This window comes from Strix uralensis, chromosome 1 (assembly GCF_047716275.1).
Source record: "Strix uralensis isolate ZFMK-TIS-50842 chromosome 1, bStrUra1, whole genome shotgun sequence".
In the NCBI taxonomy this organism is placed as follows: Eukaryota; Metazoa; Chordata; class Aves; order Strigiformes; family Strigidae; genus Strix; species Strix uralensis.
In genome coordinates, this window is record NC_133972.1 from 172,042,687 (window position 1) to 172,066,084 (window position 23,398).

Sequence of the window (23,398 nt, forward strand, 5' to 3'; positions counted from 1 at the left end):
GCACCTGAAGTTAAATTGGAAGACTCAAGACTAAAAGATGCAGAGTCCTTAATCCTTAGACAGTGACTGGTAGAGAAATGCACGGCTAGTTCCCTGTTTGCATTTAAAGCTCTTTATTCACTGGCTCAGCAATTCTGCTGTGGCATTTATTTTTAATGCTTTATTTCTGCAATTTGACTTTCTAATGGCAACACCTGAAGTCACCTTCCTTAACCCTTCACCATGATATAAATTAGAAAGAACAACAGAGGAAATAACTGATGGAACACAGCTTATCCTTGTCAGACCTCAGTAGGAGATGACTCCCTCTTAAGCAATCAGCACCAACATGCAAAAGTTCAGGATTTCCTTTTATTTCCTCCAGGCACACTCAGGGTGGGAGGATCTAATCCCAAAAGTTCTTGAATCCCCACGCTGAGACTCATATTTATAAGCATGAGCTGAAATCAGAGAGGCAGAGAAGTCATGGTGTTTGCTCTTAATTTTTTCCCCTTTTTATTGTTTGGCTGCAGTTAGCAAGGAACAAAGAGGAAGCAGAGAACTACCTCCTGTGACAACCAAAATGCTCCAGAGAGTTCATCTTTAGGGCTATTTTAAAGGAGAAAGCCAAATACAGGGACTGATGCTAACAGAGCGACTTTTGGGCCCCAGATGCTGGCAGCACCTGTTAATCAAATCAGACTGAAGAACTGAAATTTGCATGGCAGTATGTTTATGGGGACTGTCAAAATGAGACTAAATATGATATTCTGCTGAATCACTGCAGATCTACACATCCTTCACTTTGTCTCCTTGCTAGTCTCCCACCCTTCTTTCAATATTACTCCCCACTGTCCCCACTTCATGAAAAAAATACCAAGAATAAAGAAGAACTTCTGCTCTCATCTGTGTTTTGTTGAGAAAGACCCAAATCCCTGAAAACCACAGGGATGAAGACTCTCCATAAGCAGTTGTGTATGTTTTGGGCAATGGGAGAGCACACGGGTTACTTTGTGCAACCCCTTTCTGCTGCTATGGTCAGGTATGGCCAATTTCTTGGCTGAGACTGAGCCCCCAAATTAATCTCATGCCTGACAAATTGAAGGTTTCCAAAGGCACTTTGGTTCACCAGAAACCTGGCCAGCACAGACAACAGAGAAGCTGAAAGGATTCATAATTCCTCAAAACCTCTGAATTTATGGCCAATCCCTAAAACCAGTCAGGCAAAGAGACAGTAACTGCTTTCCTAAAAACCTCATCTCACACATTAAGATGAGTTTTTTCCTCCAAGCAAAAAAAAAGCAGTCTTCTTCCTAAGGAGAATGCAAGACCTCTCAGTGCTGTATAAGATTTAAAGTTGTTCCTACCCATCATTGCTAGATATCTGTGCTCCCATCATTTCCAGGGGAGAAAGATGTCCGCCAAAAAGCTTGACAGGAGCAAAATGCCCCTGTACATACGAGGGCTCTGAACACAGACCCCTTTTGTGAATACAGACAGCAGCAAACCATCACTCATAAAATCAGCATATGCTAATCGAAGTCGCCAGCACTCAGCTCTGAGCACTGTACCTAAATCCCCTGTGGACATCTGTCTGTCAGTCCTACAGCACTCAGGAGATTACTCATCTTTTAACAGTTTAACAGCAGTTTAAGAGTTTAGCAGCAGTTGTCTGTCACAGCCTACACTCCTCTAAAGTTTTCCCCCAGGTGTGTTTTACGTGCACAAGTACTGTAGCAGCTCTATTCCTCCCTGCCCTCCCTCCTATAGCCTCATCTTCATATCTCAAGATTTTTCAGAGGGCAAGAAGTTATCTCTCTCTTTGACAGTGCAATCTGCTATGCGCTCTCAGAGAGATGCACTGCTATTTAGCTTCTCTTGATAAAGTCATGATATTATGGGCCAAACTTCAGAGCACAGCAAGCTCCCGCTGTAGGGGAGAACTGCCTTCAGTTACAAATAATGATTAGCATTTTCCTTGAGCTTCATCCAAGCTGGATAGATGACAGTGTGTTTTGTGAACAGGAGCACGTTCCATCTGCCTAGCAATTCAAATAAGGGGAGAAAAATTAAAAGCCAAACACGCCAGATCTTGTATGTGGATCTCTCATCGCAGCACACTCTGAGGGGAATTTGGTGCGGAAGTACAGAACAAGCAGCATTTTAATCCTGGCACTGATACTGACTCTTTCCCGGGTCTTAGACAAGACATTTACATTTCTATGGAGCTCCTCTGGCACAGAAACAATCCATAACGTCTCAGTTTCCCCAGCTGTGAAATGGGGAGCACAGTAAGAAATCTGTAACAGCTTTGATCCCTCGTGCACTGCGTGGTCAAGAACTGACAAGGAAAGATGGGACTCGGGAACTTTTGCTCCAAAAATCACCAGCACCAAAGGCAGAGTTAAAGGTAAGCAGATGTTTATTGCTGTAGCAGCACTGCCTGCTGCAGGTCCATGGAAAGAAGGAAGCCTTAGACATTCACAAGAATGCTTATAGTGATCCGGAAAAGTCCTTTTAGTCCCTGACAGGTCAGTAGAAGATGTTCAGAGTAACATTACACAAAGCTGGCTGGATATGCTTTGATCTTTGACCCTAAGCCCTTTCATCTCCCATCCTTCAATGGCGATTTGTCACCCTTAAATTAGAAGAAAATTAAACTTTGTTCTTTATATCAGCGAGAGGCCCCATTTTCAAAAAAGGTGTTTTTTGATGCCTACATGAGAAAATGGATGTTTTTAATCATTAGTTTCAAGCTGCCTTCCTAAATAAAGCAACTAAACTTTCATGGTTGACCTAACTAAACATAGTTGACCCAACCACATGCCACTTGTTGCTGGAGAAGACAGATCTGAATTCTTCTGAAAATGCGCCCCTCGTTGTAAGTGCTTAAACTCTCTGAACCAAAATAGTCCCCTCCTTCACTCATAATGAACTTCCAATGTGGATTGGAAATACAGAGGGGAGGACACTGCATCAACCCAATTGCTTCTACGTTTACTAATTTTCCAGGAAGGGAAGGAATATTTAAAAGCTATTGTGTTTTGCTGTTTGAGGTTTAACATTTCAGGCTAAACCATGTCCTTCTACAAGTTTTATGAGACTAGCAACACCCTACTGAGCACTAGAAATGTTTTTGTGAGGCCTTGACTTATTCAGGTTTCTCAGGCAACTTTTATGCTATCCATTCTTTGGTTCTTTTCTCTACTTGTCTAATGAATAAACATGGTAGGAAAGCAATGATTCCAACATACGTTGTTGGGATCTATTCCTCAAAAACTGCTCAGGAAAAAAGTGCTTAAAGAAGTGCTCAGAAAGGATGTATCCATTCGGGCTAATCTAGCAAGATCACAGTGATAGTACCGTACTAGCAGTCTGCTGAATCTTGGTTAATGTATCTCTCCCCTTAGTAAGTAAGGGCTCATGCTGCTAATGGTTATAGGGCTTCTGGTGACCTTGATGTATGGGACTGTGATTTTGTGTCAGCTGAGGGCACAGATAGAGTCAGTTCATGCTGATCTGTGAAGGACTCACAAGAGATGGCTGCAGGAGCACAGGAGAGAAAGTTGCACAAGAGGCACAGAGTCCAATACAACTAAGAGCCGGCAAAAGGGGCACAAATGGAAAGAATACACATAGCACTTTAGGAGAGAAGGACAGTCACAGAATCACAGAATCACAGAATGATTCAGGTTGGAAAAGCCCCTCGGGATCATCGAGTCAAACCATCAGCCCTACTCTACAAAGTTCTCCCCTACCCCACATCCCCCAACATCTCATCTAAACGACCCTTAAACACGCCCAGGGATGGTGACTCCACCACCTCCCTGGGCAGCCTATTCCACTGTCTGACCACTCTTTCTGTGAAAAATTTTTTCCTAATGTCCAGTCTGAACCTTCCCTGTTGGAGTTTAAAGCCGTTCCCTCTTGTTCTGTCACTAATTACCTGTGAGAAGAGACCAGCAGTGTGGCAAAGTGTTTCAGTGTCCTTTGAAAGTACACAGAGATCCACAATCAACAACAATCAACAACAATCAACAGCTTAGAAAAACCCAACTTCTAGTTTTGCATTCAGGACATTCCCAGAGCCTAATCTAACCCTATTTCTATTCACCCCTAACCCCTATTTCCCTCCCTTGACTATAAACAACAGTTCACACAGAAATGCCTGCTCTTAAGACATCTGCATCTGGTCAGGTGAATGCCACCATGGGGCACCCGTCATTTTCTCTCCACAATTAAACTTTCAGATATTTCTTTAATGGTCTGTACACCATAAAAAAATGCTCTGCATGACCAGGAAAGGCAGCTCCAATGGTTACTCACAAGATCAGCATTGTTATCCACACTTATAGCAAACATGTCAGTGCAGACTCAGGACCAGCCAGAGCATAGTGACACACATATTGTGGGAAGTCCACAGAGTAACCCCATTGATGGGACATGAACCCACTGGACACAGGGCCACCTCAGAGGACTACTCTTCCAGGGAGGTGCAGACATAGGCATGGACACTGTCCCGCACACCAGCATTTGCTGACTTCTACCCATTTATCTGATGGAGAAAAGTATGCTGGCATCCTAATATCCTAACTATTCTCCCAAATAAATGACAAATGTGGTGTGAAAGGGGAAGAAAAGCATGAACCCCTGCCTGCAGAGGCAATAAATGGAAGAGGAGGGAGAATGAGAATGACTTGGGACCTTATACAGACAGGGAAATAAAGATGTCTTGGCTTTAGACTGAAGCAAGATTAACACATGAACTTTTGGTAGCCCTCAGTGGTGTCGTCAGAGGACATGAAGAGATAATGGGATCACAGGATCACAGGACAATTAAGGTTTGAAGGGGCCACGGGAGAGCCTTCGTCCAGCCTCTCACTCACAGCAGGACCAACTATGAGATCAGACCAGGTTGATCAGGGGTCTAGTTAAAATTTGCATTGAAAAAAATACATTAAAATATTTACATTAAAATTTGCATTTGTCCAGAGCACCTAGGTGAATCTTAATAGTCTTTCTGCCTCAAGTGTGCTGTCTAGTAGCTTCAGTACAAAGAGGAACAGGGGACTTCAATGCAGGGATGGAAATGACAACCAGAGGAGACACACTGGGTAGATAGATGGTGAACAGGGTGATGAGAAAATACAGTTCTATAACATCCTTTTCTATAAAGGAGCAATTAAAAGTATTAAAGAATACCTGAAGAAGATGAGCCTGCATAGTGCAGAGGGCATAAACTAATACTCCTCGGCATCAGCCTCTAAAATTTTACATCCATTGTTAATACTGTTAACACTGTCTGTGATTTTCAGTCTAATTTCTGTGAGAATATAGGAGAATATTACTATCAAGGCTAATTTATAAAGAACCAGGCACCTTTTCGTAAATAGGATGGAACATGAACTGGTCTTGCTGTGAAATGTGGATTTCAGTCACTTCTCAGTGATCTCTCACCGTGTTATCTCTGTAGCATTTTTTCAATACACTTGGCTCACCCCCATCTCTCCTGAGCTGTTCAGGAAGGGCTGACTCCCTCTCCAACCAGCGGAGTCTCAATGGGATGCTCCAGAGATTTGCCACATGAGCTTTTATCTGTTCATGACACAAGACTAACCTGTTGTTATTCTCTCCATCCGGACTGGGGAAAATTTTGATTCCCTACTAAAAACAAATTAAAAAAAAAGAAAGCATGGCACTCAGTCCAGAAAGGCAAGAAGTCAAATCTGCAGTAACAGCTCTTGAGAGCACTGCTCAGGGATCTTGGCTGGTTGATGGGCTATTGATCTACATTGTTATTAATTAGCACTAGAGAACTAGAGAGCGAACTGCTCTAACCTAAGTATTAAGTGAGACTGGTAATTCCCCTTTGGGGCAGCAAATCACATCCACAAAAATAGCTGTATCGATGAGGCATATGATGTTTGTACTGTCTGTGCTAACAGAAATAGGAGCACGATATTACCTTTATTGAGACAGTCATCATCTGGCCACAAAAAAATAGGAAAAAGTGCAGTAAATGGAGGAGGCAAGTAACACATCCTTTTAACAAAGGAAATATTAACACTTAAGCAAGAGGATTTGCAGAAGCTAAACATTATTTCATCACAATCACTAGAGATCTCTCTCCAGTTCTCTACCTTATCAATGTACATTGACAGTCAATATGAGTCCAACTCAGCTCAATTTCTGTGAATATATATATGCAGATGTGTTCGCCTAAAATTCAGATTATTAGCAAATAACGTGTGTGTCAGCACTATTTTCTCCTTCTGCAGAGGAAATACTTCACTTTTAGTAGGTGCTAAAGTCCATCCCAATTCAGCAAAGCTCTTAAGACATACCTAAGTGATTTGCTGAATCAAGGCTTTCATTACTAGCTTCTTCATGCAAACTGAAAGAAAGAGTGCAGGAAGAAAAGGGTTTAGGGCAAGACTCTTTGACACTAACAGTCTTTGGATAAGGCACTGAGAATCTAAGTCAGAAAAGGAAAATTATCTCTAGCACACAGTGGAAACCTCTCCAATTTAGTTAAAAGCACTTCATATGGTATCATCATAAGGTTACACCTGAGACAAAAGAAATGTCTAGGGCTAAAAATAAATGTTATGTATTCCTGAATCCTCTCTGTTTTGTAAAGTGAGGTCCTAGGTTCTACACATACCCCTGATGAAATACTGATTGCAAAAATATACAGGTTCTAATAATTTCCTTGAGGAGAGGAAGAAATACAGTTTTAGCCAGCCAATAAGAAAAAGTTTGGACTTTTGCAGGTAGTCCTAGAAAAAATTATTTGTGAGAAGAAAGGAGATGAGAGAATTTTCACAATATATTACTTGTTGGTATTTCATCTCTTGACTCTGTGTCTGGATGTATTGGGTTTATGGGCCAGATGGATGTATACCAATATACAGTAGCATTTAATAAACAGTGGAAATGGAAAAAGAATGAAATACAGCAACAACTCCCCATGGCTGCATGTGATTTTTGTGTGCCATCTATACCATTCTCCAGGTTGTTACTGAGTTGTCATACACTGTGGGCTGCAGCAGGGAAAGGATCCTGACTCCTCAGCCATTTGGTATGGGTTGGTTGAACACCATACTGTGTGAGGCTAGAAGAACTGACTAGGTATGCTCACATTGCTGAGCATTTCACTTGAATCTCCTCTGGGTCCCATGTGATGTCCCTTTAGCTCTGAAATGTAACTTATATTTGTTTTCTCTGTGCAAGGTGGTAGGTATCATGAGAGACTGGTTTCACAGCTTGTTGGAGCAATTTTCTGCTAGCATGAAGGTGAAACTCCTCTAGCATGATGATGTTATGGTCTCTAGGACATCATAAAAGAAGTATATGGTACTTTCAAGCAGCATTAGGAACTGTTCTGGATGGAAAAAGCCAAACTTAAGGGAATATGTAATTACATTGGCTTTCTGGAGAAGACCAAGAGACAGATTATCTCTCAGTTGCTCTGGAAAGAACGAAGTCTGTACCTGCGCTGGCAAGTATTGCAGAGCAGCAGGCGCAGATGTAGAGAGAAAACCAGCTGGTGCTGGGGACCCAATATGCAAAGTGTCCATGAAGTTTTACTCCACATAATTCCAGCCTGTTACTATGGACTGAATGTCTATTATTGCTCAGAGTCCATGAAGTGGATGCTTGCAGTACATCTTTTAATGGAGTTTATTCCCAGGTGAATGTAATTTGTGAGCTCTGAGAGTGCTCCAAAAAGTGAACTAAAACACAAGATGTAAACACAACTGTGCAATTCCCACCAAAATATGAGCCAGCAGTGTGCCCAGGTGGCTAAGAGTGCCAATGGCATCCTGGTTTGTATCAGACATAGTCTGGCCAGCAGGACTAGGGAAGGGATTGTCCTCCTGTACTCAACACTGGTGAGGCTGCACCTTGAATACTGCGTTCAGTTTTGGACCCCTCACTACAAGAAAGACGTTGAGGGGCTGGAGAGTGTCCAGAGAAGAGCAATGAAGCTGGTGAAGGGTCTAGAGCACAAGTCCTGTGAGGAGTGGCTGAGGGAACTGGGGGTGTTTAGCCTGGAGAAAAGGAGGCTCGGGGGAGACCTTATTGCTCCCTACAACCACCTGAAAGGAGGTAGCAGCAAGGTGGGTGTCAGTCTCTTCTCCCAAGTAACCAGTGATCGGACAAGAGGAAATGGCCTCAAGTTGCACCAGGGGAGGTTTCGATTGGACATTACGAAAAATTTCTTCACTGAAAGGGTTTTCAAGCCCTGGAACAGGCTGCCCAGGGTAGCAGTTGAGTCACCATCCCTGGAGGTATTTAAAAGACACTCAGGAACATGGTTTAATGGTGGACTTGACAGTCTTATGTTAACTCAATGATCTTAAGGGACTTTTCCTTCCTAAATGCTTCTATGATTTTATTCCATGATTCTAAATCTGCCTTTCTCATAGAAGCCAAAACATTTGAATAGACACACCTGAAGCAGATTTGCTTCATAAAGAAACCTGGAAGTTAACTAGCACATGTTTAATGACGATGCTTGAGAGACCATCATCTGGAGTGAGACAGGAAGTGAGTCAAAATGACACTGAAAACACCAAAACAGCACTGGCCCGTTCAGGGCAGAGACTCTGAAACTCCAATGAAAAAATTTTTCAGTGCTGACTGTCACAACATTGGCAGCGTGTTAAGGATGTGGAGATGGCCTATGAAGGGTTTTGACATGAAGGCAAGTAATTTCATTTTGGACTAATGCATAAGTTGTGGAGGCCACAAGGGGACAGAGAGGAGATGCATGGGCAAATCAATATGCAATGAAAATGGTCGCTGCACGAATCTGCTGGGACAGACTGCTTTTTGTTCTCAATACTTGCTAAGGCTTCTCCACATTTTCAAAGGAGCCAGCTGTTATTTTCACATGTCCCTTATTTTGCCCTCAGGCTTGCACAGTTTCCCACAGAATTTACCCTTAATTCTCCTTCCTTCTCCTCCTCCCTAAATGTCAGTGAAGACTAAAGGAAATTTTTATGATCAAATCACCAGATCAATAGGGCTACAGATGTACAAGGACATGGAAGATGCCTGTTCTCAGGCATTGAAACTGCAGGTATGCACTTCATTGCATCCACATCATTAAGTCCCCTCACCCTCTGAACAGGGTGGCTGCATCGAAACTGCTATGGAGAACATGTTAACTCTCCAACTGTGTCAATATTTGGGCAAGCACTGGCTAATCTGGGTCAAAAGTGTGCCAGGATATGCTCTAAGAATTTAGAAGTGTAATGAGTCAGTTCTAGTGTCCTTGGTACCCTTTAATTTACTAGTGTAGAAATTATCTAGAAATTTTCCATCAGCTCTTGTAACTTCTGAAATGGAACCATGGGGGTTTTTACACATTTCTTCACTGCAGCTTTGGTACAACACCAGGATGCTATATAAGGTCTGCTGCTGTAGGAGAAAGGAACTAACAAATGGGAAATAATTGAGAATAGAGTACCGAAGTGACTGAAAAGCAAGGGAGACTGACTTGTGAAGAGAAGGATAACTGTTAGAATTTGAGGACTTTAAAAGCCAAAGGGGAAGAAGAATTATTTGCGGGGTCCAGTAGAGTTTCACTAGGTGTAAAGAGATGAGAATGAGAAAGGGATCTTTAGCAAGAACAGAGGGAAGCATTTCATCAACACTGAAGCCTGCTGGACCGTGAAATAGTCTCCTGAAATAAATGGTGGCAGTCCTACTGCTCGGGTCATTTTAAATTAGACTGGCCAAAATACTCAAGCGGATTCTTTAGGGAACAACTCAATACCGAGTCCCAGAGATGGCCATGTCAACCTTGCAGGCAGCTCTGCTGCTCATGATAATTAGGCTCCACCATGCTGCCATGAAAAGAGTGCTGTTTGACACTCATGCGGCACCAGATCTTTCACTTACAGTGCTTGTCATGATATCATGTTATTTATACATTACTCTGAGTTGAAAAGTCTCTGTGAAAGGCAGGCAGAGCCTCATAAGTCAAAACCCTGGACTATTGAAGCTGATGAAAGATATAAAATAGCTTGCATTAAACCTTCTAAACTGCTAGCATCAGTGAGAGATTTTACTGAAAATATCCCTCAGCAAGAAATGATACATAGTAATGAGTGAAGAAGGAACATGTTTGAACTAACAAACACACTCTGACATACTCTGTGGGGATTTTTTTGTTTTATTTTTATTGTATTTCATTTTCTGTCTGCTTACAAATGTTTGACTGACAGGTGTGGAGGCTGGCATCTATCACTTCTCTTCAAAATAGACAGGGAATGAACATCAACATTTCTCAACACTGACCCAGAGGGAACAACATTTCCTAAAAATAAATGCATTTCCCTCACACCTGTTGACACACCCTATCCAACTCTCCTTCTCTTTTGCCAAGAGAAGCATCAACTAAAATGAAGCTCTGTTGATGTGTTTTGCTTTCTTAGGATATCCTCAAGCGATGATCAGAAAACGGATGAAGGTATTCTTGCCATATATACTCACTTGCCAAAATTTAGCAAAGCATCACCAGACCATATTGGTTTTCATGCTGTGATGACCATATATTACTGGAGAAAACTGTCCACCTTTTCACATCAGCCAAGATAATGCCTGAGTTCTGCATAAATACAAAAAGAAAGAAATGGAAACCTGTGGAAATACCCCAGGGAGCAGGGGGGATCCTTCTTGCTATTTACTGGGTCTTCTGGCCAAAATGAGGAAGGAACATGCTAAACAACTTATTCTCCCAATTCCCTCTGATATGTAGGATGAAGCTTTCAGCCTTGTTTTATAGGTAAGATCTGTATGATCAGTGCCCAGGGCACATAAGGGGTTGATGGCAGAGTTTACACTTGAACTAATTTCTCCAAATGCTTTCCTAGCACCCTTCCACAGCGGGACTCTCCGTGGCTGCACAGGCATCTGCAACTGACGGTCTCCAGTTTGCAATGTCTGTCCATCCAGTAGTGATTAATCATTAAACTGTGTTTCAGCTAGACTTACCTTGTCATTTGATCTGAATGACTGACTTCCTGACTGCTAAGTAACTTGGTAACTGCAATTATCTGTATAAACTGACGGGCATCTGCTGGCTTTCAGGTCTGAGAGGTGATGTGGTTAGTCCTGGCAGTGTCAGCTTTGGGAGCTGACAAAATGGGCAGCTGATTATCTCCATGGTCTAAGCTCTTATTGCTGCTGCTCCTTCTGTGGGGGCAGAGAGAAAAAGGGGTGTAGGGCAGTCAGGATAGATGAAGTGAATCTTGCTAATTCAGGGACAACTGTCCCCTATACCAGGAGTGAGCCCTGCTCTCCAAATCTGCCCTTTCCCTGGTATACTTCTGCCTTTGCTATTCCCCACTCTTCATGGCAGGAGAATGTCCACTGCTGTGTTATCAGCCAGCGAAGCACAGGAGTGGGATGGAAGACTGCTCTAAGAAAGGAAAGAGGGTTGTGGAAGAGGTGAGGTGACCTGGTGGTGATGCCAAGGAAATGGTGGTGGGGTCTGGTCTCATTGTCCTTTCTCATCACTTCTGGAGAAGCTGTCTGCATGCGGAGGATCACTTGGGGCTTTCTGAATCAATATGGCATTTAGCATCTTTTTTTATAGGTCTTTCCAGTCACAAGATGAAATTCTGAAGTTCTCCATTCAATGGTTAGCCATTTCTTCTCAAAGTTTTATCTCCTTCCATTTTTCACATGACCACAGGTACCAATGAAAGGCACGGGATGCTAAATTATATATATTTGCTATGACAGAGTTTGTGCCAGCACTGAGTACTGACAATTTACATTACAGTTCAGCTCATGTATTTCTGATGGCACATTTTATAGTGCTATATATAAAGTTGTTATGGCATCTATTATTCACTGCCAATACAGTTCAAGTTAAAATAGGTTTTATATAACAGTTCAAAGCAATATTTTAAGAAATAACACTTGTGTCAAGGCTGCTGTGTCCTACCAGATTTTGACATTTCCAAGCAATAAAGATCTTTATCCAAAATGTAAGGTTTTGGCGAGACATCTCCCTTGCAGACTTCTCTATTTTTAATCTGCAAGCAATAGCAAAAGAAGCACATTTAAATAAAATGAACAGCCAGCTGAACTTTTGACATGGCTGTTACCTTTCTAGGTGGAAACTGTGAATGCTGAAAAGTGCCTCAAGGGATGTTCCTGACAAAGAACAATGTCCCATTAACCTGAACATCTGAAGAGATTCTGGAGATGTGGAAAACACACAAGTGGGAAAGAGTCATTGGAACATTAAGATGATGTCTATTATGGGCACAATTTTATATCTGTTTTTCAGGACACAAGACGGGAAGAGAATTTATTTCCTCATTTCTTTAGCAATGAAAAAGGTTTTATATCTGTTCTTGCAAAGAGGGCAAATTCAATGCCTCTTAAAAAAAAGGCCTATTACTGGTACCAGCACCATGAGCTTCTCCACAGTTGTGTGCTAATCAGTGTAGCCCAGAGGACATCATGTTCTAGCAATGCTCTGTGACCTCTTCTGTGCTGCTTAAGATCTACATGTTTCTGGTGCTATATATGCAGAAACATAAAAATCCCAGCAAGACCAATCTACTTGCATAAGATATGATTTGCACAGCTCTATTCTTCTTTCTGGTCCCCAAAGAGCAAAGGAGAACAAATACTATACATCAATTTGTCAATAAATTTGGTTTTAATTGTGTCTGACAGTTAGGAATAATGTTTCCTTTTAACCTTCTTGGTTACTTAGTGGTTTTGAAAACATATTGGAAAAAAGTTGTAAGGGTGAGTATGAGCTCAGTGAGTCCCTTCTCTGTATAGCCACAACTTCTAATGAAATCAAGGAAGTTTTAATGTGCAAGATGAATCATTTCACAAGAAATATGTTCACGTGGGTCAACAAACAGAAAAACAAAACCCAGTGAAAATTATTTAAAAGTACCATCTGTTAATTCAAATGCAGCTGGGGAGAGGTATGACAGAGTCCAAAAATCCATTTCATTTTCATTATATTTCTTTCAAAAGAGATGTTAAATAAAATACTATTGGTCCTAAATGTTTTCCTCCTGAGGAGAAATGTTTAAGCTACACTTTAAATAATGCTCATGGAATGCAGTCGTTCTTACAGGATGAACATGGATCTCGGATAGCAAAGCAAAATGGATGCAGGAGATGGGGAAAAAACAGGTAAAAAGAAAGTGCACATTGTTAGGAAGCAGAAGGCCAAACAATATTAACTGCTTAAGTTGAGTAAGTTATTAACTGCGTAAATTGAATAAGTTATCCAGAGGTAAATTCATATTAGGCAGAAAGGTAGACATGATCTACCAAATCAATACATACGCAACCTGCACAATACATGAGCACGGCATTTATTTAGAAGTTATGTAAGGCCAGGACTAGGTTCACTTCACTCGCCTGAAGTACCCCACCATGACCACGTGATCCAGTGCAGCCCAATGCAGAGATATCAGATTGTGGCCCAGAAATGGGATTTAAGCAGCAAAATAAGGTTCCCTCTAAGGAGACATGACTGCACCTCTTGATGTTTCAAAGTTGGTGTGCTTGAGCCTGGTTTGGGGTTTGTCATTCTCCACTGCCTAATGGGCAAACATTAAATGTGTTTCTTTTCTGAGGAGGACAGGGGGCAACATAAAGATGGAAAAAAAAGGCAGTGACTGTATTTCAAACAAAAGGATCACAGCAATATCCTGGTCCACAACACCGTTTCAGAAATACCTTTGCTACCATCCTTCTTGAACATCAATGTGCTGGAACATCCCAAAACATGCATTTTCTTTCACCAAAGTTCCCTAGAGTTTGTCCTGGTGGATGCAAAGAGATTTCTCAAGAATGAAAGGACAATTAACACCCAAGGATACTCAGTGTGAGAATATTCTTTAACATTTTCATCCCTAGTAATCCATGCAAATCCACAAAGCTCAATCATCTCTATTCAGCAAACCATAACAGAAATTAGACGTACACTAACCTCAACTCACTCCTGTACATCTATCAAAATTTCTTATGGTGTTGAATCATATGTAGCTGTCACTGTTTGCAAACAGAGGTCAAAGCCTCAAAGCTCCAGTCTGCAGCAGGAACGTTTGTCCCCTTTTTGCACTGTTAACTCAATCACAATTCCTGCTACACCGCAGCCAAAATCTATTCTGATAAAATTAGCTCAATCTAATTAAAGGACAAAGTATAGTCCTTAATTAAATGTTCTGATTATTCTGAAGCCCTCTTTGTTTTGGTTCATCTTGAGTTTAGGCCTGTAAAAGCATACAAATTAGAAAGATTTAAAATGTTCTGGTTTTACTCATTTACTGGTTAAATTTGAGTAACAAGAATTTCCCAAAAGCATAAAAAGAGAAGTATAAAAAGAAAAATGTGGGACGTTTAACTTATTCAGACCTCTTTTTGTTCCTTTTTTCATATTTTATTTATAGCACTTCTAAAAAAAAAAAAAAGAGAATAAAAATAGTATGTCTTCTTTTAACTACATTAAGAACATTCAAATACTTTGATAAAGCAAAAATATTGAATTATTTGAAAAAGTTAACAAGTTATTTCCTTTTGTCTACCTATTATTCTCTTTAATGGTAAAGCTGAATATTTTCTGCCGGTGACAAATTCCGGTTTCAAGTTTGCACGCACCAAGAAAGTTGTTTTGCTGCAGAACCAAGCTCATTTAAACTACTTCACTGCAGACTCTGTTATGGAAAATTCACTGAAAAAAAACACATTAGCCCATGAACATTAATTAATTCTTGTCATTTTCATTACAGGTCATATGGATTTCTAATTCCTCCTTCTGCCACTGATTTCCATTTTTAGAAACACTTGATAGTCTCTCCCATTTTTAGTGACACAGTACTGGCAATGTAAATCATTGTTTCTTTCATCACATTGAGCAACACACAACACAAGGAATCTGCACTTCCAGCTCACAAGCCCATGACAGGAGAAGTTTACTGACCTCAATCTGCTGAATGGCCTCTTCCCGCTGACGGATGGCCTCCAGATCCTCTTCTGTGATTTCCGAGAGCAAGGCTTGATCCTGGCTCTCATTCTGCCCCACACCATCTCCTCCATTAAAGATTTTCTCATCATCAGGTAGGTCAGAGAAGGGAGTCCTAGGGCTCTGCTGAGTGGGGAGAATGGAAAGAAAGAAAAATATATGTAAATCCTGTCCAGTTTTACATAGCCTTCTTTCAGGAAAACAAAATATTAATAAATGGATTGCATAAACAGTAGTGAAAAGGTGAAGAGGAGAAGAGTAAGTTACATGAGAGGAAACATATCAAGTCTTGAAGGAAGTGTTAGGACCTGAAGCCAGATCTCCTGAGCTACACTTGAGCCTCAGCAACCAACTTCAATTTTCCAACAGTTCTGAGAGAACAAAACATTTATGTGCATCTGAAAAATGACAAATTTACCATGTTGATTTTCCTGCAAATTCTTCTGGAATTAGATACTTTCTCAGGCAGACATGAAGCCTATGCATTTGTCTTGAAGACTTTATGATCCAACTTGCAACATTCAACATAACAAAGGATGCTATTTTGTCTATTTAGGAGATAAACTAAATACAGCTTAAAAAAAGGGAAAATCATTATAGTAATGTGACTGCATAGTCATCAGTTTGAGCGACTCACAGTTTCACGGTGTTCACTCTGTAGAGTTGCCCTGATTTTGCTGAAACATCGGATACCATTTTCTAGGCAGGTAGATGTTCATACTGCCTTTGAGAGCTGTACTCAGATCCAGATTTTAAGAGCCTGTTCATGACCCAGCTACATCTACACTGCAGGTAGGGGAAGAGGTTTAACAAGGTCTTCTCCTCCCAGTCTTTAGCTTCTGTGCCTATAAAGACATCAGGTTCAGTCTAGACTTGACTCAGAGAATGAACTGACACAAGGTTGGTTTGGAGAATCAGGAGGCTGAGTTCAAGTTCTAAACTAACAGGCACTGCTGAAGACTCCAATCCTACAACTGAGTATTTCACTTCATAGAATTCACACGGTCCTTTAAACTGGCCTTGAGCTGAACTTTGACTCCTAACCAAAAGTTACAATAAAAAAGTAATCCAGTGCTTCCAATGCTCTGAAGTTGAAAGAAGAAATGGAATTCGCTACAGCACATTCTTGACCTGAATGTCCCCAAAGTGTCTGAAAGCTACAGGAGAAAACAAGCACAAGAATTAAGGGAGATGATCAGTTCTCTGAATCTGGTCTTACCTGAGGCACAAACATTGGGGATTCTCAATGAGTTGTGCCTAAGAAATAAAGGCCTTTGCTGTCTTGCTCTGGCTAATTTTTCAAAGATATTAAATGCCCTGAATTCCCACAGAGTGAACAGGAAGCAAGGCCATCAGGCAGCTTGCTGGAAGGTCACAGAAAGACTGGAGAACTGGAAGGACCGGGAGGACTCAAGTGGAAGTTGCAGTGGAAACAATGCCAAATCACGACAGCAAGAATGAGAAGACTGACCAAGTATGCATGAGGGAGGCAAGGGGATGAGAAAAAAAAGATCACTTAGAATGTGTCTTACTTCTTGCTTGCTTGCTTAGAGATCTGCCTTGGAGGCTAGATTTTGAAGAGTATCAGGGCTCTGGAAATGCTTATTTATCTCTTTAACTCTTCTTTCATTTTTTAAAAAGCGCATAATTTCTTCATTTAGAAGCTAAAGAATTTTTGCAGTTGTCTAAACCTAGACTTTGCCGTACACAATTAATTCATTGTTATTATCACCATCATCTAGTTGCAGACAAGGAAAATTATACAATGTGATGAAGGAAGTGGGGTGATGGAAGAAGTAAAGGCATACAGAATAATCGGCAGAAAACAGTCAAGTGTCTTTTAAAAATATAAACAGAAGGTTAAAATCTTTGACATTAACGTCTTTGTTTCACTTTCTGCTTTCCTGGGATCTGTTATCTACAGAGAAAGGGTGTGTTACAGGAAGAAAATCATCATTTAAAATTAAGTTAAAAATTCATTTACACTTTAAAAGACACATTTTAATAGGATTAAGATACTCTGGGGGTGTTTTATTCACTAATTATTACGTGCCTTGGACACTAACTTATCTGGTAGAGTGTTTCAGTGCCAAAAGCATGTATTAATGGATTCAAGAAAAAAATCCTTGGGGTATCCTAATGTTTCATTTATAGTGACAGAGGTGTCCTCTCATCTTCACCAGAGGGCTAACTAGGACATGCAGAGGCCATTATACTGCACAATGCCAAGTAGGCTGAAAGAGCCCAAATGTCTGCGCTCTGAAGACACGGGAAAACAGTGATTTAATGACATTTTTGTATTATGGTCACAGCAAGGACACTGTGCCAGGGACCTAAACACACATGAATGGACACTTAAAGCCATGCTTTGCTACGCAGATATGCATTTCAGTGGAAGATAACAAATTTACAAAATTTGAAACGTTTCCTGTTCTGTTCTGATGTGGGAGCACAGGATTAAGAGGAGACACAGCAATACAGCAACCAGCTCTTCAAATTATATTTGTCCATGTAATACCACAGTTGTATCACAAATACGCTTGATCTTGGCCTGTGTCAACTTTATTAGTCATCCCCACTTGTTGGTCCTGGTATCTGTAAATAACAGGCCTTCCCCAAATAATCTGGATAGTGCAATTCTGCTCAGTCATCTCTTACAAAAGCCGGCTATTCATGTGTTTAAATAGATAATGGTCTAGACACAGATGTTTTTCTCTAAACAAAGTAGTGGCTTAAGTTAATTTCAGAGCTGCTGAAGGCAATTACGTGAATTTGTATCCTTAATATTTTTCAAGAAAATCCAACCACGGCTACTGAATGAGTGAGTAAATCAGGAAACAACAGGATGCAGGGGGACTGAAATTTCCTTCCAGACATAAAAATGGCTCCATAGTAACATTAAATATAGTCACCATGACTTGCTATTGGGGCATGTATGGTGGCTGGCTGTATTAACAAATTAAAAGTGATTTTGTGTTTGTTGATGGTACAGAGCCCCTCATTTCTGGTTAAACAAATCCTAGATTTGAAAGTGTGAAGAAATCTAATGACTTTTAATACTTCTGATTGAAAACTGTACGTAGCTTGGTTTATCAGTGGTCTTCATTCCCTTTTGAGTTGTGCTTATTGCCATGTCTGACAAAATATTTTATTTATAGCCAGAAAAGATATGATGGAGGGCACTCACTGAGCCTCCACAGATAAAGTTCCTTTTGACGACGCACTGGAAGGGGCCATAACTCCCTATACAGGCATTTCCGCATTAAATTTGATTTAGTGGTAAATTTTATGCCCTGTGAATCTCTGTGTAATTTTCTGTTGGATTTCCTTTCATAAATTGTTAATTGGATGTGTTTGAAGTTGCTCTTTTGTTGAAATTTGCCTGTGGCAGATTTTTGTCAAGATGTATCTATAAACCAAAGTCTGCCTGTGAAAAAAATGATAGGAGAGAAAAAGTTGAGTATATCTGATATGTTCAGTAGTTCTTTTAAAATTAAATTCTTAGGACTGAGAGTCATACTATGCTGTTATTCATCATATCTGAAAAATTATGCCCAGGCACAACATTTTTTCTGTTGGATAAAATCTTTTCACTAGGATAAAATCATTGCTGCTTACAACTACATTTTTTTATCAGATTTATTCTACCAATTGGGAGATGCTATATGCAGCTGCTGATAGAGAAAAGGGGAAGAAAAAAAAAAAAAAAGGTTTTATCTGGATGGTGACAACTTCTGCCAGTACCTGTACTTTACTGGCAGTAAAATCTTTGCATCAGAAGGTGCGTGTCTGAGAGCCCTCCAAAGATGACCCCCTCCCAGCCCTGCGCCTACCTCACTCCCCATTTGTATATTAGAAGGGCAGAAGAGGAGTGTTAACACACACAATTTCTTCTCCTTGTACATAGCAATATCACAAGTTTTACAACCCATGTCACATAAAATTACCAAGCAAGGGACTGAAATGACCTCTCTTCTAGTTCCTATATGGTCTTTATTCCACCCAGAAGAAGAAATCTAACATGTACCCCACCTACTACAACATCAACCAGCCTTTTGAGTTCATCTTCAGAGAGTTAGGGAATGTCCTGTAGCAGTAAGATGTGTGCTGGTACCATCTCAGTTCTGTAGCTCCCTTTCACATCTCTAAATTTAACAATGTCCTTTCTGATTGCTCATTACAGGATTGTTCCCTTATCAGAAATTAAGGACACGAAAAGTTGACTGGAGATGGATGAGAAATGGCTCTTACTGCCATGAAATGTTTAGTGATTTCAAAGGAAAATTTCTCTTCCACAACTCATCAAAACCTGAAGATATAAAGAAAAATTATACAACAGAGAGGAAGAGGGAGACACACATACACTCCCTCCAGCTCAGGTTAGTTACAAGTCAGATAATTAAGGTGCCCAGTGACAGCTGCAATAAGATGGGCCTCTCACAGTCTTTTCAAAAATAACTGTAAAAGTTGATGTAAATAATTAAGATTTATTGCATCTGGATTTACAGACTATCCACCAGATGAATGACACACTACAGGGACAGGAGGATGAAGGGCTGAGGAAGACATTCACACACTTTTACCTTCACCTTTGACATGAAGGTAGTTGAAAAGGAGACTTAATTGAGCTCAGTGCCTGAAATTAGACAACGTGAACCCATTTCTACACCATGTCCATCCACTCCAACTTCAACCAGGAGAAAAGGGTTTCATTTCTGACTGTGTGTGAAAACATGGGAAACAGATACTAATGGAGTATCTTAGGATAGATATGACAGAGCTGTTTGTACTATCAAAGTGGGGAAGGTGGGTCTCCTAAATGGACCGAAAATCTAACTCTGGAGAATAAGAAGGAACATAGGTTCCTTCTTTTCTGACTACTCCTCCATTCACATGCATGTTTCAAGCAGTTGGAGATGTCCTCATCATCACTTGGCTGTAAGACACTTGAGACTGCCTTTGATATGCACAGCACAGTTCATGAATTCACAGAATCACAGAATCATTCAGGTTGGAAAAGACCCTTGGGATCATCGAGTCCAACCATCAGCCCGACTCTACAAAGTTCTCCCTTCCCCACATCCCCCAACATCTCATCCAAACGACCCTTAAACACATCCAGGGATGGGGACTCCACCACCTCCCTGGTCAGCCTATTCCACTGTCTGACCACTCTTTCTGTGAAAAATTTTTTCCTAATATCCAATCTGAACCTCCCCTGTTGCAGTTTAAAGCCGTTCCCTCTTGTTCTGTCACCAATCACCTGTGAGAAGAGACCAGCACCAACCTCTCTACAATGTCCTTTCAGGTAGTTGTAGAGAGTGATGAGGTCTCCCCTCAGCCTTCTCTTCTTCAAATTAAACAGTCCCAGCTCCTTCAATCGCTCCTCACAGGATTTATTCTCCAGGCCCTTCCCCAGCCTCGTTACCCTCCTCTGCACTCGTTCCAGCACCTCAAGATCTCTCTCATATTGAGGTGCATTCATTGTTACCTTCAAGTTTATATGAGCACAGGTAAAAGAAGCCTCACTCACATAAGCTAATTTTGTATTACATACTGCAGGTTGTTCCAAGGAAATCTTCTGCAACCATGAAAATAGATTATTTTAGAGGTCTTACATGACTCAGGTAGTAAACCAAGCAAGGTTGCTCTGTCTTCTCCAACCTCCAGAAGCCTCTGCACCTCTAGCAGGGATATGGCCAGCTCAAGCAGTAATCAGCACACCTCCCACACCTCCTCCAAGCTATCACATCTCCTTGGGTAACATTTTGGCTCTGGCTTTCAAACAAAATGCAAATGCAGAGATGTTTATCTCTTGCTTTATAGTATGTATAGACATATAAACAGCCAGGCTACACTTTATGAGGTTATCCTATTCTCACTAGCATCCAGGCTTAGAGATTCACATTTTATTGCATGTAGAATAATGAGGCCAGAGTGCCTACATTAAAGATCAATAAAATACTTTACATGGAGGGCCACTGTGCAGAATACTGCTGTAGTTACGCTGCCTGCCTGTGCCTGACACATTTTTAATAGCACGTTGGCACTGCAAGCTGTCCAGGACAAAAATGGCACAGAGCAGCCAGTTTGGCCTGCCTATCTACAATGCACAGCTAGGTTAAGAAGACAGATAAATCGGATTAGATGATCTTTCTCAAACCATCCTTCCAAAACAACTAACCTTGCAGACTCAATGAGATTTAGAGCTGTATCTCGCCAAGCGAAAGCCCAAAGCAATTACAGGTAGAAAGGCCTCAGGCAGGCACAGAACAAGCAGCCTGGGACTTCTAAATCTTTTAGAGGAGTGAAATAGTGATATTACAACTTTGCATTATCTTTCACACAGAAGATCGCAGCAGTGATTGGTAATCTGAGCTCTGTTATCTTATGAGAGGCGCTTCCCACAACAACGGGGGAAAAAAATGCAATCACAAATTAACCATCACTTGCTCTTCCTTTTCACTCAAACATGGGCACTTTAAAACTACTGTAACCAGGGCAACTTTTAAGTGGGATATTTTCAATCCTTCCTGCATGCATCACTAACATGGGCAAATACAGAAATGTGTTCAGTTATGTAAATTTGATTACTCTGCACCAATGTAGCATGAGAAAAACCAGCATGGGGAAATTAGCATAAAGGGAAGGGTTGAAGTGTATTTTTATTTAAATTAACTAGAATCTCTCATGTGTTTCTGTCTTCACTCTTGATCAAGTTGTTTACTTTTGAATTACGTGAACCTGAAATTGAGCAAGAAAATCACCATTTCTACCAGCTTACTGCTATGGAATCTGCAAGAAATTACTAATTTTAGGGAAAATGTAATAGCAGAAACTGTTTTGCTAGTTTGCTTTTCAGCATTTATAAATCTAATCGTTCAAGCCTCTGCAGTTATGAAGACTAAGAAAATCCACTTACTTTCCTGGAACTAGAATAGACTTAGTAACAGAGTACCTAGTTCATACCTCCTACTGCTTTCTTCTTCTTTATTTTCCTTCAAGACTTTATTACTTCACCAAATTCATTCTGAGCAATCATGACCTCATCACCTAGGGCTGCTCTAGTTCAGAGTCAATCTTACTGTACTCAGGGTGAGAGAATTAAATGACATGTCTGTGGTAGAAGAAGAAAAAGAAAATAAGCCAGGGGCCTCAGATTTAGCTCTCTGATAATCGACATGCTTTTAAGAAGCACAGCATATTTTCACCCCAAGGTGAAGACCAAATTTAGGAGGAATGGCCTGATATTTATCTCATGGATATCATCAGCTTCTAGGGCAAACTTCAGTCTATAGTGAGGGCTACATTTTGTCATGTATTTTCACCATGCATCATTTTTACAGTTGCCCCATAAGGGAAGGAAGGGGCAGTTTGTCCTGTTCCTTTTCTGTTGATTTGGCAACTTTATCTACCATGCAAACAGACGGTCCCATGGCAATGTGAGTAAAATAGAACAGCAACAGTGAAGACAGGTATAAATTTCCCCTCTCTGTAATCTAACATCTTTTTATTTTCAAACCCAGTTCATGGAATGACTTAAGTCTGATTACACACATCTACACCCATCCTTCTCAAAGCCAACTGCCAGCGCTAGCACTACCTTCAGGTGGCATCTCTATACATGCAAAGCAAGTGGATAAACATTTCTTTAAGATTGTCACGAAGGAGAGCATTCACCAGTATTTTTATAGCATCGCGTCACATTGCTAAAGCTGTTCCTGCCCTCTTCTAGTTGTCTGAATTATATTCTCATAATTCTCCCTCTCTGCACAACTCTGCTGCTGGCACTGTGTTTTGGTTGTCACTACTCTCTGAGAGCAGTACTGTATGTCGTTCCTGGATCCTGATGCTAGAAGAAAACTCCCCTGCTCGCAGCTCCCTTGCTGAACATTTGAAGCACCCAGAGTTTGTGTAAATGGACCACACTTGCAGGAACTCTCAGACACATCAAGACTGTCTAGAAAGGACTGTGTTGTTTCTGCCTCCCGACGTATGTGCGGCACAGCTGGTGAGCAGGTTCCTGCTAGAGAGGCAAACAAGAAGGATAATGGTTCACTTGTTAACACCCATCTAGTGAAAAAAAAAAAAAAGTGAGAAGTTTTTTTCTGGGTTCACAGGGAGGCAAGAGCCAAATGGAGCTTGGTTTTCTGCAGCAGAGACAACCCCCAGCATGGGCACTGTGCCACTTTGTAGTGTGGAGCAGTGGAATAGCAGGAAGACGCTGGAAATAAAAAGTATGTCTTTTTCTTTCAAGGAATTGACTGCTTTTGTATCTTGTATTTTGCTTTTGGAATGCTCAGCCACTTTTTTTTCAGAAGCATGGTTGACTCCCACAAAGCCTCTTTGGCATCAATCTTTTAATCTCTTTTAATTATTGGCCTTTGGAAGGGTTTC

The 23,398-nt window shown here is 40.9% G+C and overlaps 1 protein-coding gene across 9 annotated transcripts in view; it reads right to left on the bottom strand.

Annotated features, from left to right (window-relative positions):
• TSNARE1 (t-SNARE domain containing 1) overlaps positions 1 to 23,398 on the bottom strand; it is a 508,719-nt gene that overhangs the window by 224,331 nt on the left and 260,990 nt on the right. For 8 of the 9 annotated variants that reach the window (XM_074894660.1, XM_074894674.1, XM_074894684.1 and 5 more), the window contains one exon: positions 14,960 to 15,127. In XM_074894660.1, the coding sequence (XP_074750761.1) occupies positions 14,960 to 15,127 (168 nt within the window). The remainder of the gene's footprint in view (positions 1 to 14,959; positions 15,128 to 23,398) is intronic. The other variant, XM_074894731.1, reaches the window with a different exon arrangement.